The sequence below is a fragment of the Pagrus pagrus genome (assembly GCF_965226575.1).
Source record: "Pagrus pagrus genome assembly, chromosome: 2".
Classification (NCBI taxonomy): Eukaryota; Metazoa; Chordata; class Actinopteri; order Spariformes; family Sparidae; genus Pagrus; species Pagrus pagrus.
In genome coordinates, this window is record NC_140186.1 from 13,276,665 (window position 1) to 13,299,698 (window position 23,034).

Here is a 23,034-nt window from a genome sequence, read left to right on the forward strand (position 1 = left end):
GGATATTTTATAAGGATGCAACAGTTTTTAAACCATCTTTTTTTGTTTTTGTTTGGGATAATATCGGTTTAATCATGTACTTGATGTACTGCAAGCCGCAGGAAGCACACTTCCGGCGGATATTTAACAGAATAAGTGTCATTGAGGCCTTGTTTGTATATTACATGATACCAAATATTGAACATTCATAGTTATTTATTAGATGAGGGGTCTAAATCCAGTTAAAAGTAGTCTGAAGCATGTCTGAAACATCTTTCAAGTCGATTTATGTTCTACCACTTTTATTAGATCAAATTTACAACCAAAATAACATTTTGAACTGCCCTACATAATATACTGCAATCTGATATTATTCTTTCAACTGGCATTTATCAATGTGGAGCATTTGAATGCTTTTTCCTCACATTACACCCCTCTCAAGCATTCTGCTTCAAAAGAAAAATGCATCAAACAAGTGGAGTAACATGTCAAAATGTGATTTACAGCTAACTGCTCCACTACTAAGGTTTTGGATTTGGATGATTTGTCAGTGAACTGAATAAAATATATTCAAAGAAATACTACAGCTCTTGACTTGTGACAGCATCAATACGTGCTGACTGTGTACTGAACATGCTGACTTGTTTGTGTCTGTGTACAACTACTCCTAAGGTTGAATTGAACTGAATTGAATATGTGACCATTTACATTAATGTTTCAAGTCACTAATACTCGAGGAATGACTTTGAAATATTTTATTGGCATATACACAGTTTTTACAACAGAAAAATGATTGAAACATTTCAACTTCAGTGATGACCATGGGACTCTGGCAGATCTGGAACAACTTCACCCGTTTCCAGGATGGTGTCACCCTAAACACAAGAACAAGGACAGAAACATTGACAAATACTCTTTTCCTCCATCAGAGAGCAGCTCTTCTAGGCTACTATCAAAGCATCTCAGGACAATGGCCTGTTTGCATGGAAACACCTGCCATGTCTGGTAAAGCAAGCGAATATGCAGCTGTACATATAAAGTGACCACAGGAAAAACAATGTTAGAATTAATAAATGAGTCATACTTACTGGGAACAACTTGGGTTTCAATTCCACAATGCCATATGGCCTTTTCTGTGGGCGACAAACACCTTGTTATTTAGTATGACTACTGATCAGTACATAGTCACATGACCATTTATCTATTGACAGTACACTTAGATAGAAATAAAGTCACTGCTACATGTCTGTTATTCTCACGTGCCCTTTTGCTTTCTTTGCAAATCTACCTGCACGCTACCTCACAATGACAAACACTTCAGACACGATGCATACAGTTTTCAGTAGTCCTGCTTACCAAGTCATAAAATCCCGTCCATCAGATATGTTCTATGTCTCTATTCATTTAATTGTTATTTTTTAACTAATATTACAAATAATGTGAAACAATACTGTTCACTTACAGCCACATGGTATTTCACGTAGTAGTGAACAACCCAAGCAGGTATCAAGACGCGTGTTAATGCGAAGACTCCACCTCTGTACGCTTTGTAGGTCTGTAAGGAGATACACATTAGAGGCAGGAAAATATTCACAGAAGAGAAGTTCATAATGAATGACAGTGTCTATTCTGCGTGTTTTAAATAGATAACGCAGACTTCAAAATGAATGGAGCTAGGCAAGAAGTTTATGTATGTGAGCAGGGTTCATGTGAATGTCCTAATCTGACCAGACACTTAATTGATTGCCATTGTTTTTGTTTTGTTTTGTTTTGTTTCTTGGCCAGTGAGAGAAGAACCAGTCACTTGAATATTTTATCAGCATTTGGCTGGAGGCTGGTGTCAATGTTGTTCCAGGGATGTTAGATCAAAATTCTCTAAAATGTAATTCATATCTGCTGCAAAAGATAACTTAGAAAGACCTTTGTACCAAATTATAATGTGGCGTTCACTATAAATACTGTAAAGCCCACTGAGGCAATGTGATTGTGATTTTGAGCTTTATAAATAAAAGTGATTTGGAGTTTCCTTTCGTCAACATGTACAGAATCACAGGCCACCATGCAGCATGTAAGAAAACCATCTAACGCAGACTGACTAAACTGTTCAGTCAAATAGTAGCAGGTTTATTTTCATTTCCTTCACAATATGTAGTCACAGCAGAATATAATATATAGCGATAAGACCCTCTATACTAAATAGTCAACTGCTAAATGTAGTAGTTACAACACGCAGAAGTTTCTATTATTTTGACAGTCTGAAACCAGAGACAGCAGCAGTCTAAGTTGGGTTGGCATTAGCTGTTTCACCACACTGGAGGCAGATGAACCTTTAGCTGTGTATCTCTAAATATGTTAGCTTTATTCAAACTGACAGTGTCCACATCATGTAAACTGTTTAGTTTGTTTACCGATATATCGGATGTACTCTGTTAGCGTCAGTGCTTGTTTTGCTAGCTAGCTAGCTAGCATTAGCTGTGTATCAGGACTCACGTAAAGTCTCCACAGGCTCTTGGGCTCCAGAAAGCCAGCCCAGAACTTGGCGACGGCGCCGGCAGGTTTAGCGGGTAGCACGGGCTCCCGCGGGCTGAGCTCCTGGTCCTTCAGCCACTGTCTCCGGAGCTTCGAGAGCTGCTCGAAGCGGAGCTTCTCGTCTGGTGTGTACCCAGACATTGCTTATTTCCAGATATTCAACCTCGAGATACCTACAATGACACCATGGAGGACACTTCCCTTTGCAGGCAAGCGCACCAACGAAGAAGAAAAACAGGAAACGTGTCACAGATAAGAGAGTCCGACAAAATCTGGTGCGACATCTACTGGACCGGAAGAGTAATGGTGACAAGGTTTACTTTTTTTATTCTCCAAATTAGTATGCAATTATAAAAGTAATTTAGTGAGCGACAAACTGCTGTTTGAGAATTATGTCAGAAGCAGAAAATCTCTCTGACTATATGATGGTCAGGTTTAGTCACTGCAAGTAAATGGTTCAGTGTTTTTTTATAACATTCATGACATACAATATGTGACAGATGTGGCACTTCCCCAGTGGTCAGCATAGTGACGAGTTGCATTGATAAGTTTATTATCAACTATCATGTTTGGTGTTTATGCCCACTTTTATCCACTAGATGGCGAAAACCACAAGGATGATAAGGAGCATTTTCATGAGCAGCAGGTCTTTTAAAGAGGCCCAACTGATTTCATGTCATAATTCAGATTGCTGGTCTTGGTTAGTACTCCACTGCCTTCAAATATAATCCCCAGATCATGGTTATCCCGGCTTGGGTTTGGGGGCTAACAGGAAAACCAATGTATGTGGGCATTTAGTACTGTTCTTGATTGATTCAGATTCAAATACTTACATTTAAAATGCAAAATAACACACTTAGCTATTCTGTTCAAATGTATTATAGTACAAATTGAGTGTACGGCAGTTTTAATGCTTGAACTTTATATTTATTGAGCTGACTAATGCCTACACCAGACAGTACGCCTGCGTCTGTGGACAGCAGACCTTGCAGGCCTCCTGCGTCTGCGAGCAGATAGATAAAAGATAGAAGATATCCTAAATGTAGGGGGTTCCATCTAAAACCTCCCGGATATGCTCCCATGATGTCATAGGGATGTGACTTGATTTAATTTAGTTCATTTAAAACAGAAAATGCAGTACAATTTATCTGTTTGTGTAGTCACTAAGTGTATTTCTATGGCTGCAGTGTCCATTTGAAGAAGGAAGACGTTGTTAAAAATGTAATGGGTCCTATTTATAACGCCACCAAGACAAGTTTAACACTTTCACGCTCATGATTAACCCTTTTGGTACCAAGCCTTTTACGCTGACACCACTCCAGCTATTTGTATTTTGTTTATTGAGTTATAATGTCATTATTTGACCTACTAGGGTCTTTGTGGTATGATTACACTATTTTGACAGGAGTAAATTAACTCCTTTGTTGAAATATTTTGTGTACTTTTGATACCCTTTTGATGCTCCACTCAAAAAGATTGAGTAGTGAAGAGTTGTTGTGGATAAAGAGCGGGTGGTAGGGAGAGATTAACAAGAAACAGGTCTAAAATCCAGATTATAAACTCTTCATGAAGTGATGATGATGCACACTCCGGTACCGTAGGTGGAGACATGCAGCTGTCACGTGGATTCGCTATCACACGAAGAAGAAGCAGAAGAACTCGTAGAAGAAGAAAAAGAAGAAGAAGAAGAAGAGTGTATACAGTGCAGCTCTGACCCACCGGCTCACTACTTTGTCGGTCAAACGTAGGATAATGGATGTAATTAGCTAACATTAGATAATTTGTGGAGTTACTTACTACAGGCACAAAATGCAGGGTGTCTGCGGATATGTATTAGCATAGCATTTCATTTGCAGTGACTTCAGGTAAGACCTCTTGTTCCCCGTTAACCCAGAGCGTTTGACACTTCACCTGAGTCTACTTGGCGTTAAGGCTAGCAAACTCAGTTGAGTTATTGTTATGCTAAGCTAGCTGTCAAATCCTCTACACTCAGGATTGAGCTGTAAAATAAGTAATGCACGGCTTGCTACTCAGTGTCATCACCACTGTAACACGTCAAAACTGTTAAATTAGTTGAGCATTTTAAGTCAGCTTTAAGAAGCTAGCTAGCTAACTGTTAGCTGTCAAGGAACTCGCATGTTGTTAGCTGTGACATAAGCCACCCAGCTTGCAACAACAAGGCATGGCCTCACCTATAGAGCAATGTAAAGCCATAAGTCAAGGTGACATGTGTACAACTTGCGCAAGAAACCGTAATAATCAATCAGCGATTGTGTAAGTGTTTGTCCAGCTGTTGGAAGAATTGAGACTTAAAGGGGCACTATGGAGTTTTAGAGAAGAAATTCAAACTCAGGTTTATATTATATTATTATATCATATTAATGAGGTAACAATACAAACTCGTTTTTTTCCCTGTAACTGAATAAACAAGCTGTTCTCAGAGGAAAATAGGTCTCCAAGACACTGATTGAAGCTAGAAAGGTGGCAGGGTCCGCCACATTTAAACAAAGTAAAACAGCATGAAACTGTGTTGTCCTTTGAGGTCATTTTATTTACTCAGCTTAGTTTAATTAGTTTGTTAAGCCATAAACAACACAGTCAATGAAATCTTTCTCTTCTGATTAAAATTCCTTCCCCAAAACTACAAAGTGCACCTTTTAAAAAGCAAGGAAGTATATTTTATAGGATCTGTTGTGAAAAATGTAAACATAAAGGTAATATATAGTATAAATCTAATATTGCCATAAAGCATTCCTGGTCATTGATGTGCAGCCAACGGTAACTGAACATACCAACAAACTTGTTTGAGAATAAAGGATAATGTACATTCAGATTTACATGTTATTGCACAATGTGGAATTTAAACTGGCAGGACAAATAATTTTTCCTCTTACTGAAGGTTGATACATTTGGTAAATCCCTTTCTGTTCACCTCTGCAGGACCGTGCCAGACTTTGGATGGAGTCAGCACCCAGGTTTTCAATTTCTTGTCTAGTCACAGTGAGGGACCTCAGGGTTCATGATTCAGGCCATCCTGTAAATCAGCGAGGGAAGAATGGTCAAGTATTTCTGTAACACCGCAGACATCAGGAGTAGGTGGGACCATGTTGTCTCTGCTTTTTGGCAGAGGTACCCTAATCCGTTCAGGTATCGTAGTATTTTTCGTCATCAGTATTTTAACATAGACGGTCATTGTGAATGTGGTTAGTGTCAAAAGTCAACACAGTTTTGAAAATATTCTTGTGTTTTAATCTGATATTTCACCGGCAACAATAATTTGGAACAACTTCATCATAAATATGATGGGAAAGTGTTTGAATTTTCTGATCCATATTGATGAATTAGGACTGTCACACTTTCACGATGTGATTTGGATGACAACTCTTACATACTTGCAGGCATCTAATTATTACATTGCATTAGAATGGATGGAGTGGAGTCTATTGCTGAATCCTACTATACAATTTAGGTAAACTTTACCTACATTACTTTGCATATGTGAACCAAGAACTCAAAAGACCCTTCAGTCGTGATTAAGATGGAGAACTGAGAAAACACGTCAGAGAAGTAAAACTGAGTTCAGCGTATTAATAGTTGTGTGGTCGACCTGTTTTTATTTGCATTTGACCTGACCTAACAAATGTCAGAATCTAGAGGTCTTTGTCCTATTTTATCTCACAAACATTACAGTAGCATTAATGAACAAAATGTAGCACCGGGACCAAAAAACACACGTACATGTTTTCTTTTAATTGACTGTTACAACATGTTAAAAACTTGTTTTAAACAGAAGTGAAATGAATCACAAACTGATACGAAACCTGAAAGTTAAAGGATGGGTTCACATTTTTTCAAGTCTGTTTGAATTTACATGTGGGCACGTGAGTGTTGTTTAACGGTTCTCCTTCTGTGCAAAAATGTATTCCAGAGTTGAACTGTGAGTCAAAGTTGGTCTTTTTAGTGTTGAATCCCACATTTCCACAGACAGGGTTTCCTTGCTGAGCTGCAATGGTGGTATAGTATCTCTGACTTAACCCAGACCGCTGAGGCTTCACATTAACTTGTTTTGTTTGCACAAAATGAGGACTTTGGAAAATTGTGATCTGATCGTAAAACATGAACAAATAACTGTCTGTCTGACATGGCTGTGTGTTTTTGTGTTTTTTCGATCAGCACCCATGTTCTCACAGAGGACGTTGTGTACCGGGAGGTGACTGCGGACCACCGGCTCTTCTCCAGACGCCTCCTGATGAAGACCAATCGTATGCCTCGTTGGGCAGAGGTTCTCTTCCCCGCTGGCATGTCTCGCTCTGTATACATCGTTGAGGACTCCATCGTGGACCCTGTGAACAGGAGCCTGACCACCTACACCTGGAACCTCAACCACACAACTCTGATGGTGAGGTGTCTGATTCTCTGTGGTTTGTTGCTTTAAGGGAAAAATCTGAGCTTTTGTTGCTGCCAATTTCCCATAAGCCTTTGCAAAATATCTAGATCTATGTTTGTCTTTATCACCCAAATCTTAAATTCTTCCCATTCCAATGTAAATTTAGTTGACGTGTTACTCTTCACAAAACATTTTTGGAGCTTCACAGCAAAACAGTGTTGCAACATTCTCTTAAACAACTGAAGGAGAAGGAGCCCCAACAAGGCAAATTGATTTGAAAAGACATTATTTACACTTTATTAAGCTGAAATCTTCACAAAGTAGAGTTGTATGGAACCATTTTATGTTTTTCCCCCCATCTACTGCAGTTGTTTAGGAGAATGTTGCAACGTTTGTGCGTCCAGAAATGTTTTGTGGACTACTACTAAGTAGATAATGGCGATGATTTGTCAATCTTGTGTTTATAACTTGTTTACACTGCCCTCAAATGGTCTGCAAATTCAATTATTGTAGATTTAGAGAAGCACTCTGCTTCAGAGTTTGACATCACTGTTAGATGCCATTGTAGATGCAGTATTGCAAACGTTTTACCTCAAAATCTGTTCAAAATTTAAAAACAAATAAATTCTTTAGTATTGCAGTTTCTCTTCACTTGATACTGTACACTATGTCGGCAGAGTATAAAAGACTGAACTGTGTGCCATGACTGCAGTCACATGTAGCTGCTTACCTCAGAACGGAGGAGGAAATATTAATTAATCCAGCCTGATGTTCAAAGGAGGCGAACGTTTGAACACAGTTCAGATGTAATAATCTCCCCGGGAAGAAGGACCTTGACATGAGTTATGCATTATGCAGCTATAAGATGCGCTGTTTTCACTCTCTTACTGCTGTACACCTTACGCTAAAGCATGAGGGATTTATTTTTAATCTACTGCAGCATGAAACATAACTGGAAGTTAAACTAACTAGCTTGTGTGATCAAAGCATTGACAAATGCAACCAAGAAGAATCTGGGGGAATACAGTGTTTTCTGTTGGAAAGAGTTATGGAAACTATTAAGAAGCATCTTAAAGACAAATGGTGAGATGTCTTCATTAAAACAGTGGTAAAGCTTGGTAGCAGATTTTTCTAGTTTAAAATAGATTTTAAATTGAGAAATTTAGGGATGAAAGATATGGATTTTTTCCCTTTCAGTTGATACGGATATGCTAACCAATAATTTCACATTTTTGTATTTTAAAAATAACTTCATTCAGCCTGTGGTTTCTACATACCTGAGAAAAGAAAGGCCAAGTTGTAACGAACAAAAATGGATGATTTAATAGTCCATAACTTTATTAAGATTTGTTGTGTTAAAATTCGTAGACCTCTCTTGTGGAACATGTCGTCTTCCTCTGAAACTGTAAAAACGTCCACACCGGTGACGACTTGTTTGACGACAGGCTTGACGACATGCTTGAAGACAGTTGACGACATGCTTGATGACAATTATATAACAATATTTACTCAATTTATTGGCTATAGTTTCACAGATACCAATATGTAACCGATAATATAAATTTCCCAATAATGTGCCGATAATTTGCATCATGCATCACTGGAGAAATTAATTTGAACCAGTTATGACCATATGAATCCAAATGAAATGATAAAATTCCCAAATATTCCCACCTGTATGTTTAACATCTATTATGCAAGTTAAAATGAATTCTCGAATGTTTTAAAGCTAAACCTAACAAATTCTCACCACATTCATATGAAATTATGAAGAACATGCAAGAAAAGTGCATTTATAGCACCTGTACATTCATAAAAATGTTCTTTTCCGTTTGTTCCTGAACCGTGTTCCTTCACCTTAACCTGCTGTCACTTTTCTCTCTCCCATGTCAGTCAGTGGAGGAGCGTTGTATTTTCCGGGACTCAGTGGAGCAGCCAGCCACCACCCAGCTAAAACGGGAAGCGTGGATATCCTCAGGAGTTTACGGCTTCTCCAGACCTATTCAGGTACGTTTAGCCTCTTTGTACAGTGGGTAATTACCATTAACTATTCAGGAGGGTAATGTACATTAGAATAAAGTGCTTTTTCCATTGCATTTTTTTCCCCCTTTTTAAAAAGTCTTTCTGATTTCAGCTACTAATAGCCATTATGTTCTTTACACAATTCATCAGTATAAAGGTTGAATAGCAGTAAGATCAATAAGCTAGTATTATCTATCCTACAGTGTAGAAGTGTCTGCTTCACTTGTTTTTATCCTCGAGTGAACGTACAGAATCCTATTTTCAAAGCTTTGGTTTGATTTGTGGGTCACAGTATGAGCAGCAGAGGCGTGGGAGCCTGTGTGCAAATGCCAAAATAAAGAAGTTGGAGATATGAGGGGAGAAGTGAAAACGGTGCCAAAAATATGTCAACCTAAAATTGTTATTATTAGATGTGGAAGATGCCAGGCTTGTTTTAATTTCCCCGGAGAATAGGAGGGAGAGGACTGCTAGCTAAGCGTTGTTTTTCAGACGGTTCCCCCCCATGTAAAGCCATTTCCTGTTCTGTCTTTTCCCAGGAGTTTGGATTGGCCCGCTTCAAGAGCAACCAGGTGAAGGCCATGAAAGGGCTGGAATATGCGCTGTCCAACTTACAGGGTACGTACACTTCAGCAGCAGAGACGAGAGTAAAGTGCGAGGGAAATAGAAAGGGGAAACAGAACAGTTTATTTTTAACTGTTGCCATTTCTGGAAATGAAAAAACACATACGAGATCTAGGGCTTTCTTCCCTCCAAACATCAGACTATGACAGATCATACATTATATATTTTACTTATTTATGGCTTAATGTATACATTTGTATGCTTTGGAGACATGGCTGAACATACTGATGATGTATTTTCCCAAATCTGGTGAAAGAAATTCAATTCTGAATGATGCCCTCCCAAAAATGATTCACTTTCTTTTTGTGCAAGATCAACTCAAGTGTAACCGAATGGCTTGAAGCAGTAATTACTCTGGAGTTGGAAACTTGTCTCAGTTAAACCTCTCAGCATTGCCTAAATGTTTGTCATGGAAACAGGTTAATTTAAGACGCCTAGAGGTCCTTGTTGTTGATCAGAAGAGACATGTGACTGAGAGGAGACATGAAACCATAACGACTGCAGTGACAAACCGCTTGGATTTCTGAATTCAGGCTCTGACCAAAACTATTTATGTAGTCAGTGCTGCATAAACAAAATACTGCATGAAAGGCACTTAAGAAGCCGATTGCCTGAAGGAAAAATAGGGAAAAAACATCAATAACCTGATACCATAAACATGATTCAGTTTCAGACAACTTTATTTAACCCACAAGGAACGTACACACAAGAAAAAGTAGACACATAAATAAATAGATAAATAAATAGATAAATACCAAGGAGCTCAGTGGCATAAAAAGAGCATTATAATCTATGAATAAAAAATGTAATAAATGGTTTGATCAAATCAATTAAATCAATAAAAAACATCTACAGATACATTGTGAAACTAATTAAAGGGGAAGTCTATAAAATACGAGTCTGCAGTAACACATAATGGCAGCTTCAAAAGAGCATAACATCTGAAAAATACATGTCCTCCTTCACAACTCAGGCTGCATCTAACAATTAGTTTCACTGTTGATTAATCTGATGATTTTCTTGACTAATCGTTTGGTCCATTAGATGTTCGAAAATAGTAAACAATACCGTCATTGTCTTCCAAATAATAAGTTGACCTTTTTGCATTTCCATTTTTGTCCAGTAGGTGGTCAAAAACACAAAGGTATTTAGTTTGATATCAATGAAGAGCAAGAAAACCAGAAAATCTTCACATTTGAGAAGCTGGAAGAAGCTTTTGTCATTTTTGGTTTAAAAAAAACACTTGAACTGGCAGAATACCAATGTTTTGCTTTAACATATCATTATGAAGTAAATGTTGATATAATTAATATAATGGCTATAACATAATGACACCATCTGTATTTAGATTGGTCCCTTATAAAACTCGCTATCACTTTGCTATTAATAACACCACTTGGAAACGCTAGGGCAGAAAAGTTCTTTAATTCAGCTCTCATCACAACCCTTTATTGGTCCTGCACAAATCTTCTGTCCATCATCAGACTCGATGAAAACTTCACTTAAGACAAATCAATGCAACACAAAATATTTAAGCTTTAAAAGTGAATTCTAACCATCAGGGAGGTGATACAAAGGAAGGGAAGCCATTCGATGTAAAAAGGGTTGTGCCTTGTTTGGCAGTGGGCCCTGATCAGTGAGGATTGTGTTGCGCTACAAACTGTGTGTTGTGCTGATGCAGCGTACTGTTGTCTGAAAGGACTGTTGTGATTCTGTCCCACTGCCCCTTTGTTGATGGCACTGCAGGGATTGGCATCTGAGCGTTGTGGTGAGTATGTTAGCAGAGGTGCATCGGTTTGCCATCCCAGGCCTTGCCCAGGGTTGTCACATGATGCCATTAATGAGCCCCACACAGTAGAGTGTGTAGCAGAGGTAGTGACTGTCTCGCTTTGTGTGTTGTGTAGGCGGATACACACAGTTAGAGTTAGAGTGACTGAAAAGTTCATGTGGAGTTGGTGTAGAAGTAGTTTATAGTTCAGTAGTGTGTTTGAGATGAACTGAACCTGAAAGTCCTGACCTTATTCTTTCTTGTCAGAAATGATGTATAATATCCAGATAACAAATTAATCATCAAGTTTTTTTATGACTGTAGAAAAAGCTTGTAATCAATATTGTGTTTTAAATTACAATCTCTTAACTTTGATCTTTTCGCTTATGATCTGGCTGACTTGTACATGAAAAGGAAAAACATTTCAATAAGAATGTAAAAAATGTAATATATATTTTTTTACATGTAGCTGCAAGTATGCTACATAAACGCCAGAATAAAGTTAAATCCTGGACATGCATCAAAGTGCACGTTACATTAACAAAAAAAAAAAATCATTTGTAATACAGTAGCTTGAGGCAAACATTGTGTCAGTTGCTGCATTCTGCCATTGTATGGCAGTATAATCAATGAAACGTGATGTAGAGCAGAGCGGACCTCCTGTGTTGTTGCTTTAATGACTTAAAGACATTATCTATCTGTAATTGAAATAAATCTGTTTGGACAGCATGGAGGACAGAGTGTGAGACAGCAGAGTCCTGTGTGTCTGATCTGTTAGCTGAATAGATGTTGAACTGTAGTTTTTATAGATTAGATTTATGGCCAGATACAATACTCAACTCACTGGTTCATATGCAGCATCTTTAACATTTAGCTGAGCAGCCTTCTTGTGATCTCTGCTGTGAATAAAGTGTAGGTTAAGTGGCATTAATGCTATCATCTGCTAGAAATGCCCCGAGTAAAGGCCGATGCAAAACTATGAAATTAAAGTTCACTTAAGCTGTTACTCATGATGTTATTAAATCCCAAACCTCCGGGTCACAGTGGTTTGATTAAGGTGATTGAAAGTGTTGCATTGAAATTTAGATTTTGCAACATAGACAGAATCATTATCACACTGATTCTCACATTATCATGCCAATCAATAGCTGAATTATTATAGTTAAATATTCAATATTACAAGTCAAGTACAATTTATGTTAATCCCATCAAGTAGAAATGATTTTGGTGTGTACTATTCGTTTCCAGCTGTGGCCCTTTGGCATTTAGGAAACACTTTTTGAGAGGTCTAATAATTAAATCTTGGTTACATGTACAACGTATTAAACACTTACAAAACCTATATTATGATACAAATTGCACATAAAATGTGTGCGTAATTTGCAGCGATTGTTCTTTGTGATTGTTCTTGGTGTGGGCGACCCCGAGACTCTTAAACTCCCAAGATGTCAGCTCTTATTAGTATTTTGATTATTTTAAAATTCAATGTGTGAGGTCTTAACTTCAACAGTCATTTGAACATATATATTTACAATAAATTACTGAAAGGAACAATAGGTGTACACAAATATATAATTACAGCGCTAATGGACATGATTGTCCTTCTGTTTTCTGCTGTTTTTCTCCCAGCTCTCGACCCTCACCCATTGCTGATGCAAAAAAGGTTAAACATGAAATACTAATAAATAGCATACACATTAATAATAGTAATAAAAATACTTTACCCCTTTAAACTGTTATATTGCACTGCAGAGAGAAATCAAAACATCTTTCCTAATACAATTTTAAAGCCATCTGAAAATGAAACTAGTATGATCAATTTGAAATGTATGGAACTTAATATACCTAAAAAGACCAAAATCATACATTCATTTTATGGTTGCGACAGAGAAATATCATAATTAATACAAACTTTATATAAACCTCTTGTATAGCACCACATAAGGGTTTTTAATTGTACTTTTAATAACAGTAATGTACCAAAAATCTATCCAGTGGTGTCAAAGAGTAAAATTACCGCCTGAAACACCTTTAACAGTGTCACTTAACAGCAGATAATTCAAGTAAAGAGCCAAATATCGACTGTGGGAATGCTGCCGTTTTTCTGATACGGTGAAAGTACCCTGCGGAGGATATGAACTTTTTTTTTTTTTATGGTGCTTTCATATAGGCTGTGAGTTCACCTTTCAGTTTCAACAAGAATTGGTGGAGCCGCTGCAGCACACTGTGACACTGTCCGCAAAGCAAACACAAACGAGAAATCTGAAACAGTTGCAAGTGAAATCTGCTGCCAGTACTTCACCTCTTAGAGAATTTATTTTTAGTAAGGGCTGACACGCATGGTGACCAAACGATGGATCACATTGCTCAGTGACTTAAAGCCAATTTACACTTATTTGTGTTTGTTTTCATTGTGGAAAAGATGTATAAATCAACATTTAACACATTGGCTTCCTTGTTTTTGGCTGCTATAAATTCCCAACATCTCCCCCCCAGTTATTGTCAGCCTCCAAACATAAAGAGGTTTCTCCCTCTGCCACCCTCCCAGGAAAACCACTTATCTCTGTCCGAAAGCAGCTGAATGTGAAGGAAGCCGCTCGACTCTGCTCTCTTTCCGTCTCTCTCACAGTCGAGGGAAACTGCTCTGTGGTATTATGATTCTGGTGGTTGTTGTTCTCACGTGAGGTACTTTAATTTTGAGGGTTCACGGCCAGGTCGGGCTCAAATAGACTCTTTAGCCCATGGCACTGAATCCCATGCGAGGCAGTTTGTAACAGCAGACATATATGGGTGCGCTCACTTCAGTACTTTTTAAAAAAACATTTTGTCTTTTTAGAGGAAGATCCATAATGTTTCCACCTTATATAAAGACTCTTTCAGATATAAATATGACGGTAACTTTGCATAAGGGTCACGTGTCTGAGTAAGACCGAGTCAGTTTTACATAGAAGTCATGTTAGCTTCCTTACCGGGCAGGGCAGGTAATATTACCATAACAATTTCAACACATCTCTGAATTGAATCCAGTCAGATAAACGTAAAGGCTGCAAAGGCTCAAGGAAAAACACTTATTATACTAATGATATTGATACTAAGTATCATCTCCTATAAAAGAGCAGTTTAACCGATTATAAAACATTGAATGAGCCGGTTTTCAGATCAGTTTTCCCCATTTTGCAGTACCACCAGGGTAAAAGAGGTTAGAAAACACTTTGTACAACCACTGTACTCAACAATAAGGTCTAGCTTGTTTGTGTGCTGTCAAACACTATAAAATAAGCAGCAGAGAAAATGTGAACATGTGAAAATCCATCACTGATGCTGCCTGTGAGAAAGTATGAGGATGAGTAGATAATAAACAAATCTTCAATTTTGGGTGAGCATTTCCTTTTAAGTGTCCCGTCACGTTGTGCTTGATGAAGCCAGCAGTGTTGCGTACTTACGTTTCAGAAAACACGTTGTGATCCTCACTCTCGTCATCCTCATTCTGTCCTGTCCGTCTCTTTCTGGACACACAGGAGAGACGCCCCAGCGGCTGCTCAGGGACACGGTGAAGGACGCGTCAGAGAAGGCCAAGGAGGCGGCCAAGAGCCTGGCTTCAGCTGCTGCTGTCCCTCAGAAACCCCAGCAGTACGTCTGACGGGGACGGTGTGACATGAACTCGACACGATGCCTTTTTGATCATCTTGACTGGACTGAAGTTTTCTGGGATCCTGCTGATTCTTTTTTCTTCACTTAGACTTTTTTTATCTTTCTCTCTCACTATTCTCAGCTTTCTGTCTTCCCTCTGCTTTCACTACATCTCAGGTCTCTGAGTCTATGTATGAGACATATTGCCTTTGTGGAAACTTTCAGATTGAGACCAGCAGCACACTTTAATGCTGTAACTACGTCAGGTGTAAACGCACATTTTTGTGTCGTTACCATATATTTAATGTATCTACTTTATTATGATAAGCTTATTTTCATGCTTATAGAAGTTTAAGTGACATTAATCAGCAGTTAAATGTGTATGATATTTATGCTTTAGGTTTTGGTCCGGCCTAAACACATTCACAGTAGACCAAATCATTATACTGTGACTGTGTAGTTTTATTTTCACTCAAGCACAGAAGTACGAGGAGTAACACTTTTATAATAACCATCATTGATAAATGATACATTTATAGTTGATTAAATCTTAGTTGATATTTATTTGGATGTTAAAAATCAATGAAGTGCTTTATAAACCATTTATTAAGCAGTTGTTGATCATTAAGTTGCAGTTGATGTAAATGAATAACTGGTTCATCTATAAACATTGTTTGGATGACCATCACAAAGTTGCAACTGATGTTTTTATGAAGCTTTACAACTGCTCAATAAATGGTTAATTAAACATTTCATAGTTAAACAGTGAAATAACTATTCATTATAGTTTTATTAACTATAACTTTACTGTTAATTAACGATGGTTATTATACAGTGTTGCCTTTGGTTTAATGCGCACACAGGTGATATTTGAACAGTGAACGAACTGTTGATGATGAACTGTTGATGAACTGTTGATAATCATAACATACCAAAGTGACTTATATCAAAACAGTCACATCGAGTGACGTTTTCTCCTTTCTGTGCACAGGTTTACTCAGTGCAGCGGTTAGCCTTCAACAGTATGACTGTTACACCGACTGAGGTGCGTTAGTGAAAATCATTTAGATTGTTTCTATCTGCTGACATGAAGCTGAAGTTGTGAAGAAGATGATATTGTGAACATTTAAGTGAATGCATTCCCTCTTAGATGGAATTGTCTGGATTTCTCTTATGCAAGACTTGAATTATAGTTAAAAACTATAATGTATTTTGAAGGATTATTTAGCATTAAGCGTTTTTAATATGGTGTATTGGGTAGATTTATTTTAAGCAGATGGTCGTTGGATGTTCAAGGAATATGTAAAAAATAGAAACCACTGGAGTTTCAGTTGAAGAGTTGAACATGTTTTTCCACTCATTCAAAAACATTTTCAACCATTTCTGTCAAGTGTTTGTTGTCTTGTGATTTCTTCTCATTTGTCAAATTGAGTTTTAATAAAATTTGTTAAGTTATTGATAAAATGTTGCCCCTTTGTTGGTTTCAGTAGTTAACCTTTTGGTGACACTGCAATAACCTTTTAATAAATGAAACATTTATAGATAGTTAAACTTCCGTTGATAGTTATTTTACTGTTAAAAAACAATTAACAATGATGGTTATTATATTATACATTATTACATAAGTGTTACCAACTTTTCTCTGCTGTAAGTGTCAGTAGATGAACTCTGACCTTTAAAAAACGACTTAATATTCCAGACTACAGCTCAGTTTCACAGCTGCACAAACCAAACAGGAAGCCGTGTAACTTCTGAACATCTTCATCTGCATATCCCTGCTGCTTTGTTCAGTTGAAGGTTGTCACAGTGCCGTTTCCCCCCCACAGTGTGTAAATCCATGCATCGTTTAACAGACAATAATCAGGCAGCAGCGACTTTATGTATAAAACATTTTAATTATATTACAATGAGAGAATACACAATACCTTCAAGTGTTTGCTCAAATGTAGCCAGCACCAGGTAGTCGTGTACACGCACTCGCACACACAAAACAAAAAAAAAGGAACTTATATAACATCTTCTGAATGCATATTACACATCCACTAAAAAGGAACATATTCACAGGTCTCTGGCACAGAACTCTCCCTACTCCCTACACAAAGTCCCCACCATCCTCCCTCTCAACTAGCCAGCTCACCCTCCTCTACAACCTCCAGGTTCACGTGGGTAGAAACGATGAACCATAATGCTGGTGTGACGCCCGATACGCAAAGATGCAAACTAAGGAGAAAAGACATAAAAGGCTTGGAGTCCGGAAAGAGGGAAGCTGACCTAAAGCCTACAAGTAGTTAAAGCTATCATCTGAAATCACATAAAAGGAACTAATCATTCAGCATGGAAGGTTTAAAAGTGACTATTTATTTGGCAGGAATAATATTTCTTGGAAGTCCGTGTGTTGATTTTGTAAGCACCGTTACTCAGCAGGCTGAGGCGATGGAAGGTGTGTGATTTCATCTGCGTGCACAGGCTTCTCCGCCTCGACCCCGCTCTCTGTGCTTCACCCGATTTCATCCCACCGCCCTCTCTGTCTCTGCCTCGGCCTGCTGACTTCCCCAAACACCACACTGTGCTTTTGTGCTCTAAAAAAAACCCCCAACACACTTCAGTAAAATCTCTGTGCAACAGCGACATGAAAGCAAATATCAAACCTTGTCTGTACTCGCTCTGAAGTCAACAATTTCTAAATCGAGCCCCCTAATCTCTCTGATGACCGTTCAGCTTCTTGACATGAATGTTTTGCAGTAAAGCAGGAAGCGGTAACATCTTCCGTTGCCTCTTCAAGGTGTTTAAAAAAATAAGAGCAACTCTGACTGATTTAACAGTCATTAATCGGTACAATCTCTGCTTTTTTTTTCTTTTTTTTTAAAGAAAATAACTTTTTCCAAGGCACATCATTAAAAGAATTTCCATAAACACTATCCGTCCAGCATTCAAAACAAAATGTTACCAGTCAACTCATTCTTGAGCGTTTGTGCTATGTACATTTTTCAATGACGCCACTGAAAAATTATAATCTCATATCTGGCCCTCGGCTCATCCCATTCAACTCTTGTCGCTTTTCCGCTGGGGAGGTTCTGTGCAAGAGAATAACTTTCATGCCATCAATACGGTTTATCGAGTTGTTCATTTTTTGACCAACAAACTGCAAAAGGACATTTTTGCTACAAACAGTCATGTACAAATCCTTTGACATGAATGTAAACTCTCAATGACGAAAAGAATAAAAACAGCTTTTCCAAAGAAAAAAAAAAAAGAAATCTCGATTTTTTTTTTATTTTTGCCCTCCTGCAGTGTATGGAGAGAGTGCAGATAGGAGGTAAAATTCATCAAAATAAAATATCGAGTTGGTCACCAAAAAAAAAAAAAAAAAAATGCACCACAGAGTCAAAAGCAAAACCACCTGCTTGTCTTTTAAAAAACCCTGCCCGCCCACCCTCCCCTCAGAAAGCACACGATGGTAAATATTGCTGTGTCTCAAGAGGTCCCCTGATCAACGGGTAACACTTTTTTTGGGACGGACCACTGGGAGCTGCGGAGGATAACACCTTAAGCTGCCATCGATTGGATTATTCTTTTATCGCTCCTGTCCCAGTGACTCCCAATTGAACAAACACATAGTCAACATACAATAATAGTAAAATGACAAAAAAAAAAAACATGCGCTTCAAGCCCAGAAGTTTTGAACCCCGTCGGTGACCATTCGGGGCGACTGGAAGCTGCCATGGGAGTTTACCAGTGTGGTTTTTTTTTTTTATTATAAATTTTTCTGCGACAGAGGCGGCACTGGCAGACGAGCGGGCGTCAAGAGGGTGGGGAGTGCCTGGACGAGGGTGTACTACAACAGCGGCTTCTCAGTAGAGACCAAAGGGGCTTTTTTCTTCTTCTTTTTTTTTTTGAAACTTTTTTCAAAATGAGGTCTTCTCTTCAAGTGCCCCCTTGCTCACGGAAGTGTTTTGGCATGGTGAGGGTTGAAATGGAAGTTTTCAGCCCCGCCGGAGGACGAGAAGAGGGAGGAGGGGGAGGAGGAGGAGGGAGTGTGACCTGAGTAGGGAGGAGGGACGAGGAGGAGGAGGAGGAGGGAAGTCGAAGGCTCACCAAGGCACAGAATGACAGCAGGAGAGTCACCCAAAGGGAGAGGGGCCAGTGTATCAGCTCCCCTGCCCCCACTCTCCCTTCAACAAGCCTGGCCTCATGTCTGTCTGTCTCTCATATATATTTATTCATATACTGTATATATAGATAGATATACTCACTCTTTTTTGTCTTTTCATTACAAGAGAACATTTAGGAAAATATAATACAAAATTTAATACAAGAAATATAGACTACACTGGCTTATATCACTTTTAGTGATGCGTAGCTTCTTCTGTATGCAAGTTTTTTTTTTTTTTCTTTTGAGTCTTTTGTTGATTTTTTTTTTTTTTTGGTCAGGCCTGCTGTGGTGGACTGGCCCTAGTTTTTGTAAGTGTTCGGGACGCCAAGCTCCAAAAACTGCCACAGACTGAGGCCTAAAGATTATTAAATGGTCAGAGAGCTACAGAAGCGCCTCCTCCGTCAATAGTGACTATTGTGCATGAGTTGCAGACGAGTTAGAGAAGAAATTGCATCTACGTTGGTCTTCAGCAGTGCCCACAAGCTCCAGAAACAAGCAACAGAGAGAAAATAAGATCATTCGCCTCGTTATAGAAATCAAAAGCTCAACTGGGTGTGATTAGTTTGCGAACTAAGCTAAAATGAACACCTCTACACAGAACAAATCATTAGAGCTGGCCCTTTTTTTTTTTTCCTTTTCAGATTTTTTCTCCACTTTCACAGCTTTGACTTGTTGATCGGAACAAAACAAAATCCAGACACACACGAGTGAACGCTGCTTGAAAAAGTAACGAAGCTGTAGAGAAATGCAAATTGTGGATTAACGGCGTCGCGAGCGTCGAGACGGATCCATTAGTGAAAAACGAAAAAGGGGAACTGCCCCTTTTTCTGCAGGTCCGCTCTCTGCGGGCGCCGTCTACAAGGTAAAAAAGTCTCCCATGACACCTCGTGGTCCATCAGAATCGTTTAAACACTCAGAGGAAGCATCCTTCCTCTTGTATTTATTGCTACATCAATTCGCTACTGAGGAAACACAAGATTTGAATCAATCTTTTCAGGAATAGAGTTTTAGTTCTGAGGCAACTCCTTTTTTTAAATTTGATTTAGTAGTCCATCCACACCATAGGGTGGTATAGTGTAGTGGTCAGTAGTGTGGAGTAGTGGTTAGGCAGCCCAACCAGAGGGAGACATGAGGGTTTGGACAGTAACTGTACATCTATTTACATTCTTTCTTCTCTGCTACAGCTCCGTCACTTTTTCAGCTCGTCTTTGGCCAAAGATCGGCCACATTTGGTGATAAAGACGTGACTACGTGCAGAAGTAGCTGTTGGAAAAGTCTCACTTTAGGTTATGTGGTCCTAAAGAGCGAAAGAAATTCAAAGAATACTTTTACATTTTGGGAAGTTGGCTCATAAGATTGACACCACTCTCATGTCTGTTTGCTTAAATCAAGCTTAGCATAAAGACTGGGGACGAGGGGAAACGTCGAGCCTGGTTCTGTCCAAGATTTTAATAAATTCCCCACAAAAGCTCACTAATTGACATGTCATGTCTTGTTTGTTAAATCCATTTAAAGTTACTGTTTTACGGAGGTTTACAAGCCCAATTGTTTCTTGGCCAGAAGCAGTGGTTTCCTCATAACCTCCCGTCAAACAGCACCTTGATTTTACACTTCAATTTATTTACGGATCAAACAAGCAAGATATAACATGCTAATCAGTGAGCTTTCTAAGGACAGAGCCAGGATAGCTGTTTCCCCGTTTGAAGTCTTTATGCTAAGCTAAGTTAAGCTAATTGGCTGCTAGCTCCAGCTTCAAATAAGTGGGGCGATTTTCTCATCTAACTCTCGGCACAAAGGCGAATAAATATATATATATATCCCAAAAATGTCAAACTATTCCTTTAATCTTTAACCATTTCTCAGCAGTGAGATTGTCCACAGCTACTCCTGTTGGTCTTGTGTAAAGGAAAGATACTGTATGATGTAAATAACTGTTTGTTGCATTTATTGCTGAACAAACCGAAGTGCTTTACCTTTTACATCACAAACTTTGTGCAAAAGCCTTGTTTGTGTGTTATTGCCTCATAGAGATGACACAAAGCTTATATTTTGTTTCTGACCTCTCTTTAACTCACTTGGTTTCTCTCTCGTTTGCGCACGCACACACACATACACACACACCTTAAAAAAATCCTGATTAACAAGTCAAAGCTGTCTACCACACCACAGATGTCCCCATCAAAACCACAAATTCTGCTCCGCTCTCTCTCTCTCTCTCTGAGCCTGCAGCAACACTAGGTAGGAATTGTGAGGGCAGCGGGAGGGCAGGGCGTGTCAGGAGGGGCAGGTTCAGGCAGGATACAGTAGGGTGAGGTAGGGTCAGTGGTCAGGAGGGTCAGGAAGGCTTGAGTGGCATTTGAGCCCCATGTGCTTCCTGGAGAGCCGGGGCCAGGAAAGGAGGAACAGATTCAGGGTGTACCGCCGTCGTGGACTGGTCTGATGTAGGTAGTGGGCAGCGTTGGCAATTGCAAATGGTCGGAGAGGGAAGCATGGGTGGGTGGGGGGGTGGACGCTGGATGGCCGCGCGGTGTTTTAACAGTGGTGCGGCTGCAGTCTGTGGGAATGTGTGGCTGTGTAGCTGGTGTCGCTGGAGCTGCTCTGGAGGCTGTAGTGGTCCTCCTCCTCCTCCTCCTCCTCGCCGTCGCTGATGCTGTCCACACTGTCCGCTTCAACAGGGGTGAACTCCATGCCCTCGATGTCCACCTCTGTACGTAAAAAAAAGAAAATACACCAGGTTATTTCCAGTGCTGCTCGAAAACGGAACAAGACAGGGGGAAATGTTTATTTCCACCCAACTGTGGGCATATTTATTAGGGAGCCTGCTGCGCCTGTGGATTAAACCCGGATTTAGGCAGCCATTAACTCTGGGCAAACAGGCATATCTTTGTGCTCCCATGGCTAATCCTCATCCATTGATAAACAACTGCATGTGTGTTTACCTCGTCCAGGATTAGTAAACATACTGTAACAGTCCGAGCTAAGCATTTCAGGGGAGTCTGTGACACTGGTGTGCAGCACGTTGCATCCCTTCAGCTCGAGTTATGGTCAAACAGAAGTGGATCATAAGACCACATGAAGCGTTTGTAGCTGTTCTGAACGGCCACACTGGATCATAGAGAGGGGTGAGACAGGATGAGATATGGGAATGAGGGCACACATTTTCAATCTGGTCCTGTTCCGGTTCAGAAACCTAATTTTGAACTTTTGAACCTGCACTTTGTGTATTGGTCGGCATAGATCCAAAACTACTGCGCTGAAAATATAATATTATATAGTGTATCCTGCTAACCCTGTATGGATGTGCTTGAAGTTACACAAGTCGCTAGCAGTTTATGGATATTGACACGGTACACATTGGTACGGGATGCCGCCGGGAAGCAGAGTGGTCTCGTTTCTAATAAATAAATCATGTGGTATCTGATCAGTGCAAAGATCTAGACGAGACTCGCCAATACAGATTCCAGCCAACCTGCACCAGTCCACAGTAGACCAGATGAAACGTAGTCTCCTGTCATCAGTAGCTAAAGGGCAGAGCTACATTTCTTCACCTGCAATCTGAGGCGTTAACCTCTGACCCCGGGGCATCGCCTGCAAACAAGGCCCGGGGCTAATCATCGAGTTGTTTTTCACTTGTCTCTCAGTGAAGCTCAGAGTTTATCAGTGGACAGCGAGAGGAATGCAAACAGCAAACAGCTCTGAATGGGTTGGAGGTGAAACTGGAGGTGAAAGCACGAATAGCAGTTATTTCCAGATATACTGTAGCTGCAGGGTATACAGTGTACGTGTCAGCCTGAGCCATACCTTGGTCGTTATTGATTTGCATCACAAGGTTTTACATTTGATTTACATCTCTTTGTTACACAACAATGCCCAGGGCTGTCAACATGATACAGCGCAGCTGCACATTGTGAGTTTCTGAGCGCTTGTGAGTGACGTATTATTCTC

The 23,034-nt window shown here is 39.4% G+C and overlaps 3 protein-coding genes across 4 annotated transcripts in view; 1 reads left to right on the forward strand and 2 right to left on the reverse strand.

Annotated features, from left to right (window-relative positions):
* Positions 1–719: 719 nt before the first annotated feature.
* Positions 720–2,740, reverse strand: ndufb6 (NADH:ubiquinone oxidoreductase subunit B). Its single transcript, XM_084379588.1, has 4 exons — positions 2,470–2,740; positions 1,442–1,534; positions 1,068–1,112; positions 720–854 (listed from the first exon to the last, which is right to left on the reverse strand). Exons 1-4 carry the CDS (start codon positions 2,647–2,649, stop codon positions 789–791), a joined length of 384 nt encoding a protein of 127 aa, XP_084235714.1. The 5' UTR covers positions 2,650–2,740; the 3' UTR covers positions 720–788.
* A 1,453-nt stretch (positions 2,741–4,193) lies between these two features.
* Positions 4,194–16,400, forward strand: LOC311268857 (PRELI domain-containing protein 1, mitochondrial-like). The gene is made up of 6 exons (XM_084372785.1): positions 4,194–4,373; positions 5,449–5,655; positions 6,682–6,907; positions 8,789–8,902; positions 9,454–9,532; positions 14,825–16,400. The coding sequence occupies exons 2-6, from the start codon at positions 5,564–5,566 to the stop codon at positions 14,944–14,946; spliced, it is 633 nt and encodes a 210-aa protein (XP_084228911.1). The 5' UTR covers positions 4,194–4,373; positions 5,449–5,563; the 3' UTR covers positions 14,947–16,400.
* Positions 16,401–16,808: 408 nt separating this feature from the next.
* mxd4 (MAX dimerization protein 4) overlaps positions 16,809–23,034 on the reverse strand; it is a gene marked incomplete at its 5' end in the record, with an annotated part of 47,568 nt that continues 41,342 nt past the window's right edge. For both annotated transcript variants that reach the window (XM_084363700.1, XM_084363701.1), the window contains one exon: positions 16,809–21,794. In XM_084363700.1, coding sequence (XP_084219826.1) covers positions 21,622–21,794 — 173 coding nt within the window. In that variant the 3' untranslated portion in view covers positions 16,809–21,621. The remainder of the gene's footprint in view (positions 21,795–23,034) is intronic.

Coding starts and splice junctions, on each gene's coding strand:
- LOC311268857 (XM_084372785.1), top strand. CDS start 5,564: ATGGTCAAGTATTTCTGTAACACCGCAGACATCAGGAGTAGGTGGGAC. Junction 5,656..6,681: donor AGGTACCCTAATCCGTTCAG/GTATCGTAGTAT, acceptor TTTTTCGATCAG/CACCCATGTTCTCACAGAGG. Junction 8,903..9,453: donor GCTTCTCCAGACCTATTCAG/GTACGTTTAGCC, acceptor GTCTTTTCCCAG/GAGTTTGGATTGGCCCGCTT.
- ndufb6 (XM_084379588.1), bottom strand. CDS start 2,649: ATGTCTGGGTACACACCAGACGAGAAGCTCCGCTTCGAGCAGCTCTCG. Junction 1,535..2,469: donor AGAGCCTGTGGAGACTTTAC/GTGAGTCCTGAT, acceptor ATCTCCTTACAG/ACCTACAAAGCGTACAGAGG. Junction 1,113..1,441: donor ACGTGAAATACCATGTGGCT/GTAAGTGAACAG, acceptor TGTCGCCCACAG/AAAAGGCCATATGGCATTGT.